Source organism: Trematomus bernacchii, unplaced genomic scaffold (assembly GCF_902827165.1).
Source record: "Trematomus bernacchii unplaced genomic scaffold, fTreBer1.1, whole genome shotgun sequence".
NCBI classification, from domain to species: Eukaryota; Metazoa; Chordata; class Actinopteri; order Perciformes; family Nototheniidae; genus Trematomus; species Trematomus bernacchii.
This window is the reverse complement of record NW_022987973.1, coordinates 39066-57500: the sequence shown is the minus strand read 5'-3', so window position 1 is coordinate 57500 and position 18435 is coordinate 39066. Positions and strand designations below refer to the sequence as shown.

General features: G+C 38.7%; 2 protein-coding genes across 3 annotated transcripts in view; one reads left to right on the top strand and one right to left on the bottom strand.

Moving 5' to 3' along the window:
* Positions 1–737, top strand: part of LOC117471892 — a 2142-nt gene extending 1405 nt beyond the window's left edge. Inside the window, exons 4-5 of the mRNA XM_034117153.1 lie at positions 187–368; positions 564–737. Of these exons, the coding sequence (XP_033973044.1) occupies positions 187–368; positions 564–737 (356 nt within the window). The remainder of the gene's footprint in view (positions 1–186; positions 369–563) is intronic.
* Positions 738–9497: 8760 nt separating this feature from the next.
* On the bottom strand, positions 9498–17396 carry LOC117471227 (cytochrome c oxidase subunit 5A, mitochondrial-like). 2 transcript variants are annotated; one of them, XM_034116080.1, is made up of 5 exons: positions 17361–17396; positions 17164–17280; positions 14911–15032; positions 13535–13657; positions 9498–9636 (listed from the first exon to the last, which is right to left on the bottom strand). In XM_034116080.1, the coding sequence occupies exons 1-4, from the start codon at positions 17392–17394 to the stop codon at positions 13604–13606; spliced, it is 327 nt and encodes a 108-aa protein (XP_033971971.1). In that variant the 5' UTR covers positions 17395–17396; the 3' UTR covers positions 9498–9636; positions 13535–13603. The 2 variants fall into 2 exon arrangements, with proteins under 2 accessions (XP_033971971.1, XP_033971972.1); XM_034116081.1 differs by lacking the exon at positions 13535–13657.
* Positions 17397–18435: the final 1039 nt, after the last annotated feature.

Sequence of the window (18435 nt, the reverse complement as noted above, 5' to 3'; positions counted from 1 at the left end):
AACTCAACAAAATATAAATAATACAGTTGTAGGAGTTTTTATACATTTTAATGAGGAAATGTTACATATTATAACTTTAAGTGAACAGGAATCCCCCTCTGGGAATGTCGAGATACTTTAATTTTTAAGAGATCTGTTTAATGTGATTGTTGGTTAACAAAAGTATTTTCCCTATTTATCTTCCAGATCCAAGGAATGAATTGTCCCAGAGAAATGTCCCAGCAGAGAGCAGAGTCTCAGCAGTGATCATAGACCCAGCAGAGAGCAGCGTCCCAGCAGAGAGCAGAGTCCCAGCAGTGATCATAGACCCAGCAGAGATCATAGTCCAAGCAGAGAACAGAGTCCCAGCTGTGAGCAGAGTCCCTGCAGTGAGCAGAGTCCCAGCAGAGAGCAGAGTCCCAGCAGTGAGCAGAGTCCCAGCAGTGAGCAGAGTCCCAGCAGAGAGCAGAGTCCCAGCAGAGATCAGAGTCCCAGTAGTCGAGTGGCTGTTCTCAGTTCGGACAGAGTTCATTCGCAGAGTGACTCCAACTCTCCTGAATGACCTTCTGGATAAACTCTTTCAGTCTGGAGTCATCAATGAATCTGAAATGACGTCGGCCAGAACCAAACCCCAAAATGACGGAGCACGAGAGGTGGTGGACGCGGTGCGAAGAAAAGGAGCTGCAGCCAGCAGGGTTCTGATCAATGCTCTCCGTGAGCTGGACCCGTATCTTTACGAAGAGCTCAACTTGAGCTGAGGCAAAACCTTGTGGAGTGTGTGTGTGACAGTTGAAGTCTAGTCCTCTGTTTTGTTACCTGTACATGTTTCCACTTGTCCTTGAAGGTAACACAGATTCTGAGCGAAGAACACTTTCCTTCTCTCTTTTCTCCTGGACTCCCTCCTGAGAGCAGTTACCCGTATCGGCCTTCCTTTGGTATTATCTTGCGTTTTTTTCAAGTACATGTTTACTTTATTACATACAATACTTTAATTTACCAGCATCCATTGCATCCTTTCACATTTTTGTCAGGCATAGGAGCCGGGTTATGACAAAAATAAGGGCTTGTTCTTATTTTACCAATTGGTACTGACTTCTGGGTAAGATTTGGGATTTTGGGGCATTTTGTACCTATGCATGCGATTTGGAGTTTTATTTGTTTTGTATTATCAAACTGCAAAAACCTGTACCTGTTTGTGCTGGTGAATGTAAATATAATATACTTAGGTAGTGAATTAAACCCAGTGGTGTTCAGTAACTAAGTACATTTACTCAAGCACTGTACTTATGTACAATTCTGAAATACTTGTACTTTACTTGAGTATCTCAATATTTTGCTACTTCGTACTTCTACCCAGTGGCGGCTGGCCCATAGGGGGCGATATGGCGCCGCCCTCCCTAAACCCAAGCCCCCAGGAAGTGTCGTTGTGTCCAAACGGCGGTACTGCAACTTCCGTATCAGTCCGTGACGTCACCCGGCCCAAATATACTTTTTCCCATTGACTAACATTGGGAAAGAGACGTCTGTAAATCGGTGGATACTTTTTTTTTAACTCAATAAACTACCCGGTCCCAGTATGAACTATTGTATAGCCTTGATTAGAATCATTCGGTCCTTAAAGTTGTAAAAATGCACTAAAAGCTGAATCTAGATTTATATTCTCTCCATTCATTCTAGTGAGCCGAGAGTGGGCGCTCGGGGGGCGGGGATTAAGGGGCAACTCAACTGCGCATGCTCTATGAGCGCACATACGGGTACTTCTGCTCTGACAGTGAGGCATGACGGGTAATCTGTGACGTTTCGCTCTCTCAAAAGTTGGGCCATTTTGTCTTCATGCGCCAATGAGCAGCTCTCATGAGAACGTAAATCCATGCCTAAACCACACACACAAGGAAATGCTTTTATATTTTTAAACTTTATTTAAATTACTTTTCTTATACTGTGGCTGCTTCTCAATGTCAAGGAAGGATCCTTCAGAGCCTCCAAATAAATAATTAAAATGAATCTTGTTTGGACTTTGCCTCTTTTCTTGATATTTGTGGTTTATGCTACAATGTGCACCAATATGTGTAAAAGAGGTTTGCAGACATCAAGTATGATATATGAATACACATTGTATTATTGATTGGTGATGGTGATTTTATGATTTTCTTATGGCTGCTTATCCTCCAGGACTTTTTCAAGGCTGCAAACAGAAGGAGAACGTGTTATGTTAGTTTAGTGGTTCTCTCCTGGAGAGATGAACCTTTTACAAAATACAGTTACTCAAGTACATCTTCGATCTTCGCAAATCAGTTATGAGTCTTCAAACAAATCGCACTCAATTTAAGGCGGGGCCTCTCATATGACGCACACCTGCACACTTGCACACTTGCTAGCCTGTTCCATTCTTTGTTCTCCGAATGCTAGGAAGGATTCTTGCCGAGCTCAAACAAAAATATATTGTAATATATTGGTAAGTATAATACAATATACTGGATCATACATTTCCATATATGGGAAAGTAGTCCTTATATTTTTAAATATATTGCAATATATGCATGGACCATGTATGGCTATATATTGATACATATAAAAAAAAAATATTGCAATGAAAACAAAAACTGCACTATACATTTATATGTAATAGTTTTATTGAAACACTAATTTATCTTTCATGAGTTACACAAGTTTACATAAAATTGAACAGATATTCATAAACAGTTATCTCACTTCGTTTTGTATAGTTACCCACTTTATATATGAACATATGTTTGATGGTAGCCTATATATTAAAAAAGTACAAATTGTCCATTGAATGATGGAAAATAATATACAGTTTATAAATATATATAGACACACACATGTATGCACGCATATATATATGCATATATGCACGCATATATATATATGCATATATTACGGCCGACCGGCTATTTGGAGTGGAATGCAGCCCATCCACAGCAGACAGCCCAAACAGTATTCGAATGCGCCACTTCCGGCTGACAGTGGCTGACCTCCGTCTTCGCTAAACATAACTCTCTAAAACGTGTTAACGTTCTCATTGGACACATTACGTGCCAGTGATCATCACCAATCAATCTCACAGATTTCGGGGAGGCCCCCCCCCCTCTCCAGCAATAGATTGATCTGATTGGCAGATTCAAATCTGCGTTGCTGCCTCTGTCTGTTGATTCTGTCGCTGAGTGTCAAAGAGAAAGCATTCATCAGGTGCTTCGAAACGGAAAATTAAAAAGAAACGAGAGGAAAATACAGCACGAGAGTCAGGTATGTGTGTGAGCATTTAAAACTATTTTAAATTGAAATAATTCTGCATGTACACTACAAGTAGTCATGTTGCTTAATCCGTATGTCCCGTCTCTCGGCACTACAACAGCTACATTAGCTAACGTTAGTTAAATTAGCTATGTTAGTTCCCTCGTGTATGAGTGTATAACCGGTCCGCAGCTTTGTGAACATTCAATTTCGAAGATTTTCGATGTTACAGTCAACTGAAGTCGACCCAAAACAGCCTAAAAATAGCGGACCTTTAGATCGCTAACATTTTAGCATAAGTCAATGGAGTTTAACATAGCGAAAACTAGCCCCGCGGCTAACGGACATTTTCTGACTGGTGAAGATGATGAGCTAGTTAAGTAATGTAACCACAGTTAGTCTATGTGTTCTGATGTTAGTAACTATGTAGGCTAACATTAGTTAGGCTATGTGTTGTGGACTAATGCATTCAAGTTAGTTCACATTTTAGTTGTTATTGCCCCTGCTGACAATTGTGTGGATAATATGTAGCCAACAGTCAATGGCATTTCACATTTTGCTCTCCAGTGTATGTTATTTTAATGTTGATCCATAATACTATATATCTATATATTTTACAGGAGCATTGTTGAAATTCATAGGTCGAACTAAGCCTGCAGAACCACAAGTCAAGAGGACAGAGGAGCCAGATAGCAGTGGTGACTGAGACAGAATAAATAAGGAGAGAGGGCCCATGCAGAGAGGCAGACATCAGTAGTGAGGAATCTGACCCAAAAGACACGAGGACAGAGGAGCCAGATCGCAGTGGTGAGGAACGCACTGTCATTTAATTTCACTGTAATTTTACTTTTCACATATCACTTTATTCACTATTCAGCTTAGTTATCCTTGCCATGAAGGAATGAATGATTGAATGGATGAATGTTCTATATTATTTTAATGACAGATTGAACCACAGCAATATTGTTTTAGAGATTTTATATGTTTAACTGCTATGCCTGTCATCTCTGCTCTGTGTCATTGTGTTGTCTCCTGGGCAGTGGCGGCGCCAGAGCATTTTTGTTGGGTAATCTATGGTAGGGCTAACCCATACAGTGGTGGTGCTCAAGTCAGTATTTGCAATGTAATTACATACACGCTATATCGCCCCCCTTGACAGTGAAACGCCACGCGTGAGGTTTAGATTATTTCCCTGTCTCAATCAAAATGGAACTGTATGAAATAAAACGGCACATTTGTCTTGTAGTAAATAAAAAGGGATCACTGTGAACGTGACGTATGATAGTACACGTTGAAGATCCAATGGGGATACTGAATGGCGGTTTCGATTGATCTCAATCAATAAGGCATGACGCAGATCCAACGTTGCGTTGCTCTGATTGGCTGTAGGTCTATTCAAATTGCATTCGGAGGCATTTTGATCTGACCGCGGCCGCGCTGATATTATAACGCCAGAGAATTTCCACACCTTTAGTGTATAAAACTCCCCCACTACTTAGACTATTCCTTGCACCCCTCTTATAGCATAAGCCCGAATGGTCTCAACCATATTGCATCAGTAACGTGCACTGCACTTGTTACAGCAGGATCAGTTTGTGTGCTGTGGAGACGACCCGTATATTTTCGCAATCCGTGTTCTCAACATTTAGCATTTCGCTTATTATTTAATTGAATTTGCATCACTTTTCATGGTGGGGCTAAGGTGGGGCTAAGCCATTTCTTGGTATGGCTGTAGCCTACCCCAGCCATACCCTGGCGCCGCCACTGCTCCTGGGTTCTGTAGTGCCCGGAGTCTGTCTTTTTATTTTTTTCCTCCCAAACCCCATCCCCTCAGGACGCCTTTTGCCTCCTGTCAGGTCATCATTGTAATAAGAATTTGTTCTTAATTGATTTTCCTGGCTAAATAAAGGTTCTACTACTATTTATTCAGTTATTTTATTACTGGTACTGCTAATTGCACTATGCGTATTGTTGTATATTGTATATACGTATGTATTTACTACTACTACTTACAAAATCGAGGGTTGTAGCTTTGTGTCAGTACGTATTTCAGGGTTTTTCTATGCCTTTGTTAATCTAAATTCTAATACTCATAGGCGACTACAACTCCTGCCGATGCCGAGGCCCAGTTCTCCCTTCCCACCACCCACTCATTGTGCTAGGTAAAACTCTCATTCAATAAAAGTAGTCTTTTAAAGGTGGGGTAGGTCATTTTGGAGAAACCAGCTTGGGTGCGCTAGAATTTGAAAATACACAGCCGGAAAAAATCTGCCACTTCCTTACAGAGCCCCTCCTCCAACACACACAAACGTGCACATGACCAATGAGGGCACGAGATAAGTTTGTGCACAGATGGAAGGCTGACAGGCAGGTAGGCCATCCAGTCATTTCAGCCGGGCCAGCTAAAATGATTGGTCGTGCTTTTTACAGTACTACGGCTTCCACAGATGATATTTTTTTATGGATTTTTTGTCAAAGCACTTAAGATATTCATTGCTATTGGGATGTTAAGAGCATTCCATGGAATATAACAAAAAGTGTATCTCGAGCCGGTTTCTCAAACTTACCTACCCCACCTTTAAAGATGAATGCAATTACATTTAAAAAAGTTTTAAACAGAACTGTTACAGATGCAGATGCTTGGTCCAAATTCCATAAAATATACCAACCAGTAGCGCCACACTCAGACGAAAATGTACAAAGCCTATTCTTCCACTATTTGTATTCTCACATTATTCACCAAGCCAGCCCATGCTTTAATATAGATATTATGGATATTGTTATAATTCCTGCTGTCTTTTGTGAACTTCTAATTATTTGTAATTGTTCTGTTCCACAGATGCTGTAGTAAACCACCATCCAGGGACCAAGACATCAGATATAAGAACATCCATTAACACAAGAATTTGTGAGTTAAGGCACGAAAAAAACAAGATTGACGATCAAATAGGGTACAAGACTGTTTTTTTGGCCCTGTTCCGGACCTTGTTTTAATGAGTGATCAGCTCATGTTTAAAGTTGTCACCAGGTGAAACAAAAAACAAGATTGTTAAATATGATAACAGACTGCTCTTTTTGGCCCTGTATGAAATAACAATGCATCATTTATTAACTATACCTATACAAAATGTAATACATTTTCCCTTCATTATGTAATAACACCTCCTTTTGTAATAATTTGCCCATTATGTAGTAAACAAGTTCAATGCAAATATGTAATACATGTCGCCACATTTTGAAATATATTATTACATATTGCTGTGGTTATTACAAAATGAGTTGCAAACAATAACATTACAACTGTTTATTTATTTATTCAACCATGAATCATCCTTACTCATATTTTTAAAATATTTCAGTAGAATATCTTTCATTGGCCAAAACTAGATCAAGTGTTACCATATTCATTAGCCAACATGTATATCAACATCAATTTTGGGATATATTTACAGTTTGGTAATGGTTACATAATGAATATTACAGTTTTTTAAAAGGGCAACTCACGCATTTTGTAATAACCATTGCAAAATGTAATAATTTATTACAAAATGCAGGGAAATGTATTTTATATTGCATTCAGGCTGTTACAGAATGCAGCAGATTATTACAAAATGTGGGTTTTATTACATAATTACATGAAAATGTTCTTGAGTCATTACATAATGTGTTGTTTATAGGCCTTTTCTTTTATTCTTTCCTTGTCCTTCTTTTAATGAGTATTTTGATAACTGTTACACATTGATAGAAAAAAACAAATTAAGCTTCTCATTATTCAGACTCAGCTCTCAGCGCTTAAGCTTCTTTTAAATGTTGATAAAACCAAGGTAATGCTCTTTTCAAAAGCTAAAATGACACCAGAGCCTGTTTTAGATATTGTAATTACGCAAGGAATAAAACTTGAAGTGGTTACCTGTTACAAATACCTTGGTATCTGGCTTGATGATTGTCTCACTTTTAAACTTCATGTCAATAACCTGCTTAAAAAACTGAGGGTTAGGCTAGGTTTCTTTTACAGGAACAAGTCCTGTTTCTCACTTGAGGCCAGAAAAAGGCTAGTCACTGTGACCTTTTTACCTGTACTGGACTATGGTGATCTGATCTATATGAATGCACCTGCCAATTGCCTGGTCAAGTTAGATGCCGCCTATCACAGTGCACTGAGATTTGTGACAAACTGTAAAGTATTAACCCATCACTGTACCCTGTATGCAAGGGCAGGTTTGCCTTCACTAACTGTACTGAGGCTCAGTCACTGGTACATTTTTATATACAAAGCCATGTTAGGGAAACTTCCTTCCTACATCTGCTCCCTGATCTCACGGCGAATTGTAAGTGGCTACTGCCTGAGATCGAATGCTGTGGTTTTATTAAATGTGCCAACTGCTAGGACTGTCTTAGGGAAGATAGCTTTTAGATGCGCAGCTCCGCTAACTTGGAACAGTCTGAGCAATTTGGTTCCACTAAATGTTTTTAAAGCAAGGATAGATACTATCCAATCGGAAACTGTTGGAACCTGTAAATGTTACTAGCTATGTAAACTGTAGTTACTGTAAATATGCTGTATGATGTCCTTTTTTGTTTTTCTGTTATGTTTATATGTATTCATGTGGAACCTACTTGCAGCAGGTCACCCTTGAAAAAGAGATCAATGATCTCAATGGGATTCACCTGCATAAATAAAGGTTTGAAATGAAATGAAAGATTTTTTTTATCAGAACATGCATTTCTCCTCATTGTGAACATATATTGCACTCATGTTCAGAATATATGGTACGTACATGGTCTTTTATAAATCTGAATATATAGTGCATACATGTCCCCATATAATTGTGAATATATAGCGCATACATGTCCCCATATAATTGTGAATATATATAGTACATGTCCCCATATAATTGTGAATATATTCTACATTCATGTCCCCATATAAATCTGAATATATAGTACATACATGTCCCCATATAATTGTGAATATATAGTACATACATGTCCCCATATAAATGTTAATATATAGTAAATGTATGTTCACATATATACACAACCAATATATTATATATATTTACATATATTACTCAATATATGGAAAGCGGCAATTACTGATGTATTATCCCATATATTGCAATATATTAACACAATATATTATTCTATATATCAATATATTGTAATATATTAACACAATATATTATTCTATATATCTTCAATATATTTTGTAGATATGAATAAATATGTTTTTCATGTTGATTATTAATCTTTATCAGTTGGTGTAGCCAACAGCAAGATTTCCTTTATTAAATCTTTTCAATTAACCAGTAAATCAGAAAACAAAATAATGCAATATATTGACAGTTAATATATGGGGAAATATATTTTATTTGCGTAAGGGGGACCTGACTCGGAAGGACATGTCCTACCAAGAAAGTCCTCGACTTTGAGAAACAGCCCCTGTATGAGTATGACTGAACAAAGCCCTATAAAGAGACCACCACGAGACGATCAAGCATTTTGGACTTCCGCTGTCACAACTCTTTCAGTTATAGGGCTTTGGTACAACTTACTGCTTATGAGAAAGAAACAGATATCCAGGCTCCTGTCGCCATCTGGTGGTGAAGAGAAGAGCAAAGAGGGGCAAACACCTGTCTGCAAGGTTTCTATTTCATATTCAGAAGCAAATCAGTGTTGTTTTATTGCAGTGTATAAAAGGTTAAACAATAACAAAGCACTTATATGTAAATACTGATTAGAACAACGATTGGACTTTATACTTGGTTTGTGTATATGTGAATCTACAACAATAATTCAAATGTGTACTTTAGTTGTGTTAACAAATACAACAAAACTCAAATATGCAATCACTGCAGTTCTTATATAATAAATATGGATTTAAAGTCTTGTTTCTTATGTATATTGTTTCCAAAGAACAGGGATATATCATAACTATGCAATATGTCACGAGAAATTATGGATAAGGAAATACTTTTTTTAATTACAGTGTATATTTAGTCAAATATATTTAGCCACCAATGCGTTTTTTGCTCATTGCAGAGAGCAGAATTAAAATCCTTCAGCGTAGAAATGTACCCAAGTACAGAAATAAAAACAAAGCAAGTCCTGGTGACCTGAAGCTCATCAAACCAAAAGATACAAACTGGTTCATCAACACTTTGACCAAGATAGAGAAACTCATCTTGTATAAATGAGTTTATTTGATCAACTTGGAAAACATGATGCATTTATATACAAAACTAAAAGAACAACACACGTTCTTAAATGATTGGTTTCTTTATTATTAGGTCCACCATTTTGTACACAACAGGAAAGCATGGATTTGATCAACAATATATAGACATATTTAAAGTGGGGAATCAGAAGAGCTCATCGTCATCTCGTTATACATCCAAGGACCTGAGGAGAGAGGAGAAGGAGACATGTTCAGATGAGAGGAAGTCAATATCCTTCATGAGCTGCTGCACATTTTAACACACATTAACTTCTAAATTCAGAATCAAGTTTATCACCAGGTACACACAGAGGGATTAGCTCTGGTGTATTGTGGTGCAAACATAAACAACTTCAGACCATAAGTTGCAAAAAGAGGTCAAAAATATACATTTAAATACAAAAGAACCCAAAAAACATAAAAACTAAAAGACTTGGAACACTGAATATATGTCAGACTACAGTGTGGTATATTTTAAGATAAGATCAGATAAGAAGAACTTTATTGATCCCAATGTGGGAAATGTTTGCGTTGCAGCAGCGTGAAAAGACAAGGCATTGAACATTAGAGAAATTAAAAGACTAGATATATACTTTAATTTAGCCAGGAATGGATTATTAAATATGAGATTGAATATAAATGTGAAATGTACAGTGTGAGTTTGAGTCCAGTTATCAAGAGAAGGCTGTGCAGACATTCAAACTCTAAGGTTTTATTGTCATATGCACAAAGCTACAGTGTAGACATGGCAATGAAATTTTGACTTGACTTCTCCCAACACAAATTGCCTTAAGATATCGGTCCTGTGGTGCTGTGTAGCTATTATTACCGTATACCGGTCCTTCTCTTCTGTTGTGAGACTGTAGAAAGAAAAGCTACTTTACCTGTCTTTGTAGACACGCTTTATTTTTCTCAGGAGTGCAAAACCCTTTTCTTTTGGATAATTCGTTTTCTCCTGTTTTTACGTTAGAGTAGGTAAGAAGCCTGTACGTTTATTTTTCTCATTCGTTAGGTAAGATTTTTGTGTTAAAAGGTTTGTTTGTTTTGTGGTTTTGTTACTCCTCTTTGTAATCATTTTGGTAATTACATTTACCAAACGACATTCTCTGTCTCGGCCTCCATGTTCTTGGGAGTGGGAAAAGTGGGGAGAGTGCAACTTTATGCTGCGCCTAGGTTCCCCTAGACCTGGGCGTAACATAATTAAACTGGGATCGATTGTCTACTATCGATCCCAGTTTCTCAAATTCTCTCAAAATGTGGATTTCTCAGACTAAAACCCAAAGATATTCACTGTGATCTGATATAACACCCAGTGAACAGCACATTTTTTAGATTTTAGAGACTTCAAATAGCAGTTTCCTTAACGATGAATCAATTATCAAGATGTTTGTCGGTATTTTTTTGCCTAGCGTCGATCCCAGTTTCTCAATTTCTCTTGAAATGTGGATTTCTAAAAAAAAAAAAAAATGAATGAAATTCTTCTGACCTGAGCTCCTCCAACAATGAAACATATACAATAAAATACAAAATAGAGCAAGAAGTCTATATACATGTAAATAGAATATGTACAATAACAGAATATGAAATTAAATAATGTACATTAAGACCAAATTAAATACGGTTTATTGCGGTGAAAACTATTTATATAAATAAGTAGATTGCAAGATGACAGATGAATGTTATGGATGTTCTTCACAGAGCTCAGGTGTTTAACAGTCTTACTGCCTGTGGGATGAAACTGACTGAGGTATTTGAAAGTATGTGAGTCTATGTAAAACATGTGTGAACATGTCGATCATCAAATCCATAATGGTGGTGTCTTTAAACGTGTCGTCGTATCAGTCCAAAACCCAATGATATTAACTTTGATGTGATATAAAACAGAGCACATGCATTCATTCTATCTTTTCAGACTGTCTGGATGCACCAATCTGACTTTCCTTTGCAACTAATGCTTATGTTTCATTATTTATTAATCTTTTGGTCTATAACAGGGATGTCCAAACTACGGCCCGGGGGCCAAATGCAAAAAGTATAATGGAATGCGGCCCACAAATGAAACTTGAGCTTGTCTTGTATTGTACTTCTTAAATATATCTGTAAACATATGTTACACAGTAGTGTTCATGTGTTAATGAGCCCACTTTCAGTCAATTAAAAATATGTTCTAACAAATCTAAGTTGATAAGAGCCCAATAACTTATTGAAATAACAACCCTTCCTATTTCCTCTTATGATGAGCAATCCGAGGCTTCTCTTTTAAGGAATGAGCTGCTAACAAAATTAGCATCATTTACTGACATTTAATTGGTTTAGCTAACTTATAACTTCACTTATGAGCCAATAAACCTCTAGTGAGCGGCCCAGCCCTTCGAATATTTTTCTGTATGTGGCCCTCGGAGAAAAAAGTTTGGACACCCCTGGTCTATAACACACTGAATATATGACAGACTACCTTGTGTTATATTTTAAATCGGAGGGCTGTGCAGAGATGTGTGCAGAGATGTGTGCAGAGATGTGTGCAGAGATGTGTGCAGAGATGTGTGCAGAGATGTGTGCAGAGATGTGTGCAGAGATGTGCTAAATACATGTTTTAATGAGTGGATTCTCAGCTATTTCTTTTTGAGTAACTGGTTTGTGCTTTTTGAAGAAAGACATGTGTGTTCAGTGGTGACTCAGGGGCAGCCCCACCTAGTGTCAGCAGAAAGTAATGATAATAATAATAATTCCAAAAATATGCAAAAAGAATATATGTTAAAATATATGTTAAGATCATGTTTAATCATCTGATTCGTCTGTGCATTGCTGTTTTAGTCTGCGTTCTTCTACTTAGTGTCTACAGTGTGCCTATTGAGCCGTTTTGAGCGATGTGGGTCAAGCCCCGATCTAGCACCTCTCTCTCACTGTCAAAGTGAATGGGTTCTGTAAAAACTACACTGCGCATGCTCAGAGTCTTTTTCTATTCAATGTGTGCGGCAAAAAGATAATCACCGGTGGGGCATAATGCTGGCAACCCCACCAAACATCATCTCATAATTCAGAGCTGATTGGCTGTAAGTACGTGTGCCGCGAAAAGTGTAGTTGTGAAGAGGGGACGAGAGAGAGCAGCGTATAGCGATTACAATCAGTAAAAAGGAAAGAAAATGAATGAAGTTGACCATCTACTTCAGCTTCGGGAAGTTCATTTGATGTCATATCTTTTGTTGATCTTCTGTGTTTTGCCTGTAGGCTATTGCTCTGCTGGATCGATTGATATTGTGACCTCGTGATGAGTGTCTGTGTCCCCCCCCCCTCTCTCTCTCGATCGGAACCACGGATAGCCTACAGCTATTTGTTTACGTGTTTAAAAAAGCACCAGAAGCTATCCACATCTAAGTTGTTCGTGCCCCTCCACTTTTGTACATATAAAAACGCCACTGTGTGTGTTTCAAAATGTCAAAGGCAGACATTTAAAGGGCAGATTTCTGTAACCGTGGGAAACTGACTCCAACACATTGATTGAAACCGATTTAAAAAGTGAGTTACAAAGAAGAGTAATTAGTATATAGAGCAGGGGGTGGCCAAACCTTTTTCACCGAGGGCCACATACAGAAAAATATACGAAGGGCTGGGCCCCTCAGTAGAGGTTCATTGCCTCATAAGTTCATTTATAAGTTAGCAAAACCAATCAAATGTAGGTAAGTGATGCTCGTGAGTGTTGGCAGCTCATCCCTTAAAACAGAAGCTTCAGATTGATTAAAATAAGGAGGAATAGGAACGGTGTGTTTCAAGCTTGTTATGGAAATAAGTCATTGGGCTTTTTCTTATCAACTAAGATTTGTTAGAAAATGTTTCCAGCTTTATTAGAAAAGTGGTCTCATTAACACATGAATACTACTGTGTAATATATTTGTACATATATATTTAAGAACTACAATATAAGCCGAGCATAAGTTTCATTTGTGGGCCGTATTCCATTATACTTTCTTTATTTGCTGAGGTTTGGAGACCCCTGATGTAGAGTCATTTCTGGGGTGAAACTGTCCCTGAGACACGTGTGCAGAGATGTGCTAAAAACACATGTTGTAATGAGTGCATCGTCACCTGGAGGGTCTATAACTTGTCCATGCTGAGCTGTTCTGGAGTGGAGATGCCGAGCTCTGACAGCGTGGGCTACAGCTCCTGGATCAGGTACGGGTAGATCTCTTTGTGGGGGCCGGCTTTGTCCTGAAAGACACAGAGGAAATAACAAATGAAGAGGATGTTGTTATGGAGAACACAGCGTACACTACTTACAGCGATCAGCAATACATATGGACTGAAGCCCTCCTTTAGGATTGGTTTAAACAACAATTAGCATCTAGTAATCAAATAAACAACAAGTCTTTCCATACACAACACATGGGAATACTACGGTGATAATATTGTTCTCTACTTCAATCCATTATATTGCACCATGAGATTATTAAACACCTGCACTTTTTAAAGAACATCCATAAACATTCACCTGTTTGCATCTTGCTAACTATTTATCTAATATATCAGATTCCATGTACTTGTATATAGACTCTTCTTGCACTAACTCTATTCTATTTGTATTTACTTGCACATCTCAAATCATTCTCTCGCACTATTTTATTCATCTTTTACTCAGAAATGTTCCTAACAGAGTGAATTGACCTAGAAGTCTCTCAGTGGGCACCTTGCTTCCCTTGTTGCCTCCTTAAGGAAACACTGGACCATCCTTTACGAAAGATAAGTGTTTATGTATATATATATTCCATAGAGTATTATTTATTCAAAGCCGTTATATACAATGATACTAAATGGCTTTCATGCAACCAATTAGCTTTACACATTTATGAAACCCTCAAGAAACAACATGCTATGCACGGACTCAAGTATCTAGATGTGCTTTTAGTCGCTTTGTAGTTTTCCCACAACAGAGGCACATCCAAAACACCCTCCGTCTCATCATAACGTCTCCCAGTGTCCTGATGAATTCTCCTTCACTACTTCCTTTAATCCCAGACCATTATGTTATTATACCAGAACAGTTTCATCCCACAGGCCATCAGACTGTTAAACACCTGAGCTTTGGAAAGAACATCCAGAACATTCATCTGTTTGCATCTTATAGACTATTCTTGCACTAGTTCTATTATATTCTATTGTATTTGTATTTACTTGCACTCTTTACTACTTTTACATCCAGGCTGTCTTTCATGTTTGTAAAGCACTTTGTATTCCCTTGTGTTGAATGGTGCTATATAAATAAACTTGCCTTGCACTATTTTATCTGTTTTACTGTGTTTCACTGTTGGAGGAGCCTCAGATTTCCATTGACATATCTAAACTGTAGCTATGTACACATGACAATAAAAGCCTGTAATCTTGAACATTCTCATGGACATTAAGTAAGAGTGGTTAGGAAGAGACATAGGGCCTAATTTCTTCCACAATTCGATAAGTGATCTCACCTTAACGGCCTCCAGGATACGGATGGCGCTGGCCATGTCGTTCAGTCTCCTGCACGCTCTGAGCGCCGAGTCCACGGTCTTAGCCTCGGGCACCAGGTCGTACCCGATCAGGGTGTTCATGCCTTCAGGGTTACATTCATTTAAAAAAACAAATGTATTACTTCAAAGAATTAGCAATCATTAGCAAGAGTCGTCTGAATTTAAGGTTCATAAAAAATACTTTAAGACAATTTCTTGTGGAGAAGATATTCGTCAGCTTTATTGAAGAGACTCAAGGTCCATTTTTAAAAGACATACACTGCAATATAAATGAAAAAAGGCAGTTATACCAATGTTTCCACAGAGGTGACTGGTATCGTACTGAGACAAGGATTTGACAGCAGCATAATGACACATTCATAATATTGCCACAAGCCATTACAAAACATGAAATGGGACAATAAATATAATATGCATATCGTATGTGTGTGTCTTTGGTTCTTGAGTTCATTGGACCGTCAACCTAGTTATTTAAAAATGTTGAAGGGATCCTTTTTCAGAGTGTGGTGCGTTCAGGGACCCTCAGTAACTTTGAATATATCTGTGTGTAGTTCAGAGTGTGGTGCGTTCAGGGACCCTCAGTAACTTTGAATATATCTGTGTGTAGTTCAGAGTGTGGTGTGTTCAGGGACCCTCAGTAATTTTGAGTATATGTGTGTGTAGTTCAGAGTGTGGCGCGTTCAGGGACCCTCAGTAACTTTGAATATATCTGTGTGTAGTTCAGAGTGTGGTGCGTTCAGGGACCCTCAGTAACACAGTTGTGTGTGTGTGTAGTTCAGAGTGTGGTGCGTTCAGGGACCCTCAGTAACTCTGAATATATCTGTGTGTAGTTCAGAGTGTGGTGCATTCAGGGACCCTCAGTCACTTTGAGTATATCTGTGTGTAGTTCAGAGTGTGGCACGTTCAGGGACCCTCAGTAACCCAGCTGTGTGTGTGTGTAGTTCAGAGTGTGGTGCGTTCAGGGACCCTCAATAACTCTGAATATATCTGTGTGTAGTTCAGAGTGTGGTGCGTTCAGGGACCCTCAGTAACTTTGAATATATGTGTGTGTAGTTCAGAGTGTGGTGCATTCAAGGACCCTCAGTCACTTTGAGTATATCTGTGTGTAGTTCAGAGTGTGGCGCGTTCAGGGACCCTCAGTAACCCAGCTGTGTGTGTGTGTAGTTCAGAGTGTGGTGCGTTCAGGGACCCTCAGTAACTCTGATTATATGTGTGTGTAGTTCAGAGTGTGGTGCGTTCAGGGACCCTCAGTAACTTTGACTACATGTGTGTGTAGTTCAGAGTGTGGTGTATTCAGGGACCCTCAGTCACTTTGATTATATCTGTGTGTAGTTCAGAGTGTGGCGCGTTCAGGGACCCTCAGTAACTTTGAATATATGTGTGTGTAGTTCAGAGTGTGGTGCATTCAAGGACCCTCAGTCACTTTGAGTATATCTGTGTGTAGTTCAGAGTGTGGCGCGTTCAGGGACCCTCAGTAACCCAGCTGTGTGTGTGTGTAGTTCAGAGTGTGGTGCGTTCAGGGACCCTCAGTAACTCTGATTATATGTGTGTGTAGTTCAGAGTGTGGTGCGTTCAGGGACCCTCAGTAACTTTGACTACATGTGTGTGTAGTTCAGAGTGTGGTGTATTCAGGGACCCTCAGTCACTTTGATTATATCTGTGTGTAGTTCAGAGTGTGGCGCGTTCAGGGACCCTCAGTAACCCAGCTGTGTGTGTGTGTAGTTCAGAGTGTGGTGCGTTCAGGGACCCTCAGTAACTTGGACTATACCTGTGTAGTTCAGAGTGTGGTGCGTTAGGGATCCTTTTAGTTTTGTTTTCGGTTATTTATTTAATATTATTCATATATTTTATTTAGCTTGACCTGGTGTTCTCATCTAAATGTCCTGCTGTGTCCTTTATTTGCATCTCTTGCCTGTACTATATTTAGAATAAGCATTAGTTAGAAGAGCAACCATTCTATTGCACCGTTTTATCCAAACAATACACACAGTTTTGTTAAAAGTGGGAATAAAACCCAACTCCTAGAAACATTGGGGCTTATAACAACCAGAACACTTGACCAGATTGACTGAAAATAGGTCTAACTTTTGATAGAATGTATTCTTTTGTCCACACTTTTCAATGAAACCCCAACTATAACCATAACATGAACCACACTATTAACAACGGAGCGAGGACACATCATCAGAAGATATTTAAAAAGCACAAAGGTACCTTTCCTCAGCTCCCAGGCATCGATGTCAGGTTTGCTGAAGTACGTCACCCAGCGGGCGTCAAACTCCTCGTCCGTCTCCACCCGGCCGTGGGAGTAACATCTGGAGGCCAATGGAGCTGAAAACATGACATACAGATGTTCATTTACAATGTTTTTAAATAATACAAGAGACACAAATATTAGAGTCATTGCGTGCCTATTGATTTGAACACGATCCGTGTATCCATCATTTCCTGGTCTTCTCTAAAGAAGAGGGACCAATGAAAACGTTGTCATGTTGCCGTTGTTCAGCATAGAAACATTCATTAGCTAACAATGACATTATTGTTCTATTAATATAAAGGGAGGTCAGGTACTCTTTAAAACAGATGCTAGTTATGGGTACTTTTTACTTAAGTACATTTCAAAGCCCTTACTTCTTTACTTTTACTTGAGTAATGAAGTTTAGTCAGTACTTCTACTTTTACCAGAGTATTTTTAAACACGAGTATCTGTACTTCTACTTGAGTAAAGGTGTATGTACTCTTGCTCTCTCTGCTTTTATCCAGAGCGACAGGATGTGGGCAAACCCACGACATGCTGACTGCAGTAATCAGAAGTTCAGCGCACTCCCTCACTGAGCCACAGCCTCCTATGATAGTTACATGAGCAACCTGTGAGAAGTCTGACTTATGTGTTGTATTGAAACCAAGGTTTGTCATTATGATGTTTTTTATTCAATTGTAATGTAAATATATATACAATGGCTTCTACAATATAGAATCCATTGTTTTCCGACCCCTACGACACCCACTTTGATATGGTGATAACAGAGCTTTACTTTCTAAGATATACGTGAAGCTTTCTGTAACCATTCTGTCCATGATTTTGCAACAATTAGATGTCAGGGCAATAGGTCTGTAGCTGGATGGATCTGAAGGGTCTTTCCCTGGCTTTAGGATGGGCACTATTATTGCTTGTTTCCACACTGATGGAAGTGGAGGAGTGTGGTGCAGTGGGTTGTGCGTTGGTGTTGGGATCAGGGGGTCACAGGTTCAAACCCCACTGCAGTCAGCATGTCGTTGTGTCCCTGAGACACTTCACCCCAAATTGCTCCTGTGGGGATTGGCCACAGTATTGAGTATGTAAGTCGCTTTGGATAAAAGCGTCTAACAAGTGACATGTAATGTAAAGTTGACCAGTATCCCACACCCTGTTAAACAATCTTAACACAATGGCTAGAGAGTTATCTGTCATGTGTTCCAACATTTTATGACAAACACCATCTTTCC

What these genes read in the sequence shown, in the direction of transcription:
- LOC117471227 (XM_034116080.1), bottom strand. Translation starts at nt 17,394, where the DNA reads ATGATGGATACACGGATCGTGTTCAAATCAATAG. An exon ending in GATCGTGTTCAAATCAATAG is followed by an intron (nt 17,281 to 17,360) that starts GCACGCAATGAC and finishes TCATGTTTTCAG; the next exon opens with CTCCATTGGCCTCCAGATGT. An exon ending in TGCCTGGGAGCTGAGGAAAG is followed by an intron (nt 15,033 to 17,163) that starts GTACCTTTGTGC and finishes GTAACCCTGAAG; the next exon opens with GCATGAACACCCTGATCGGG.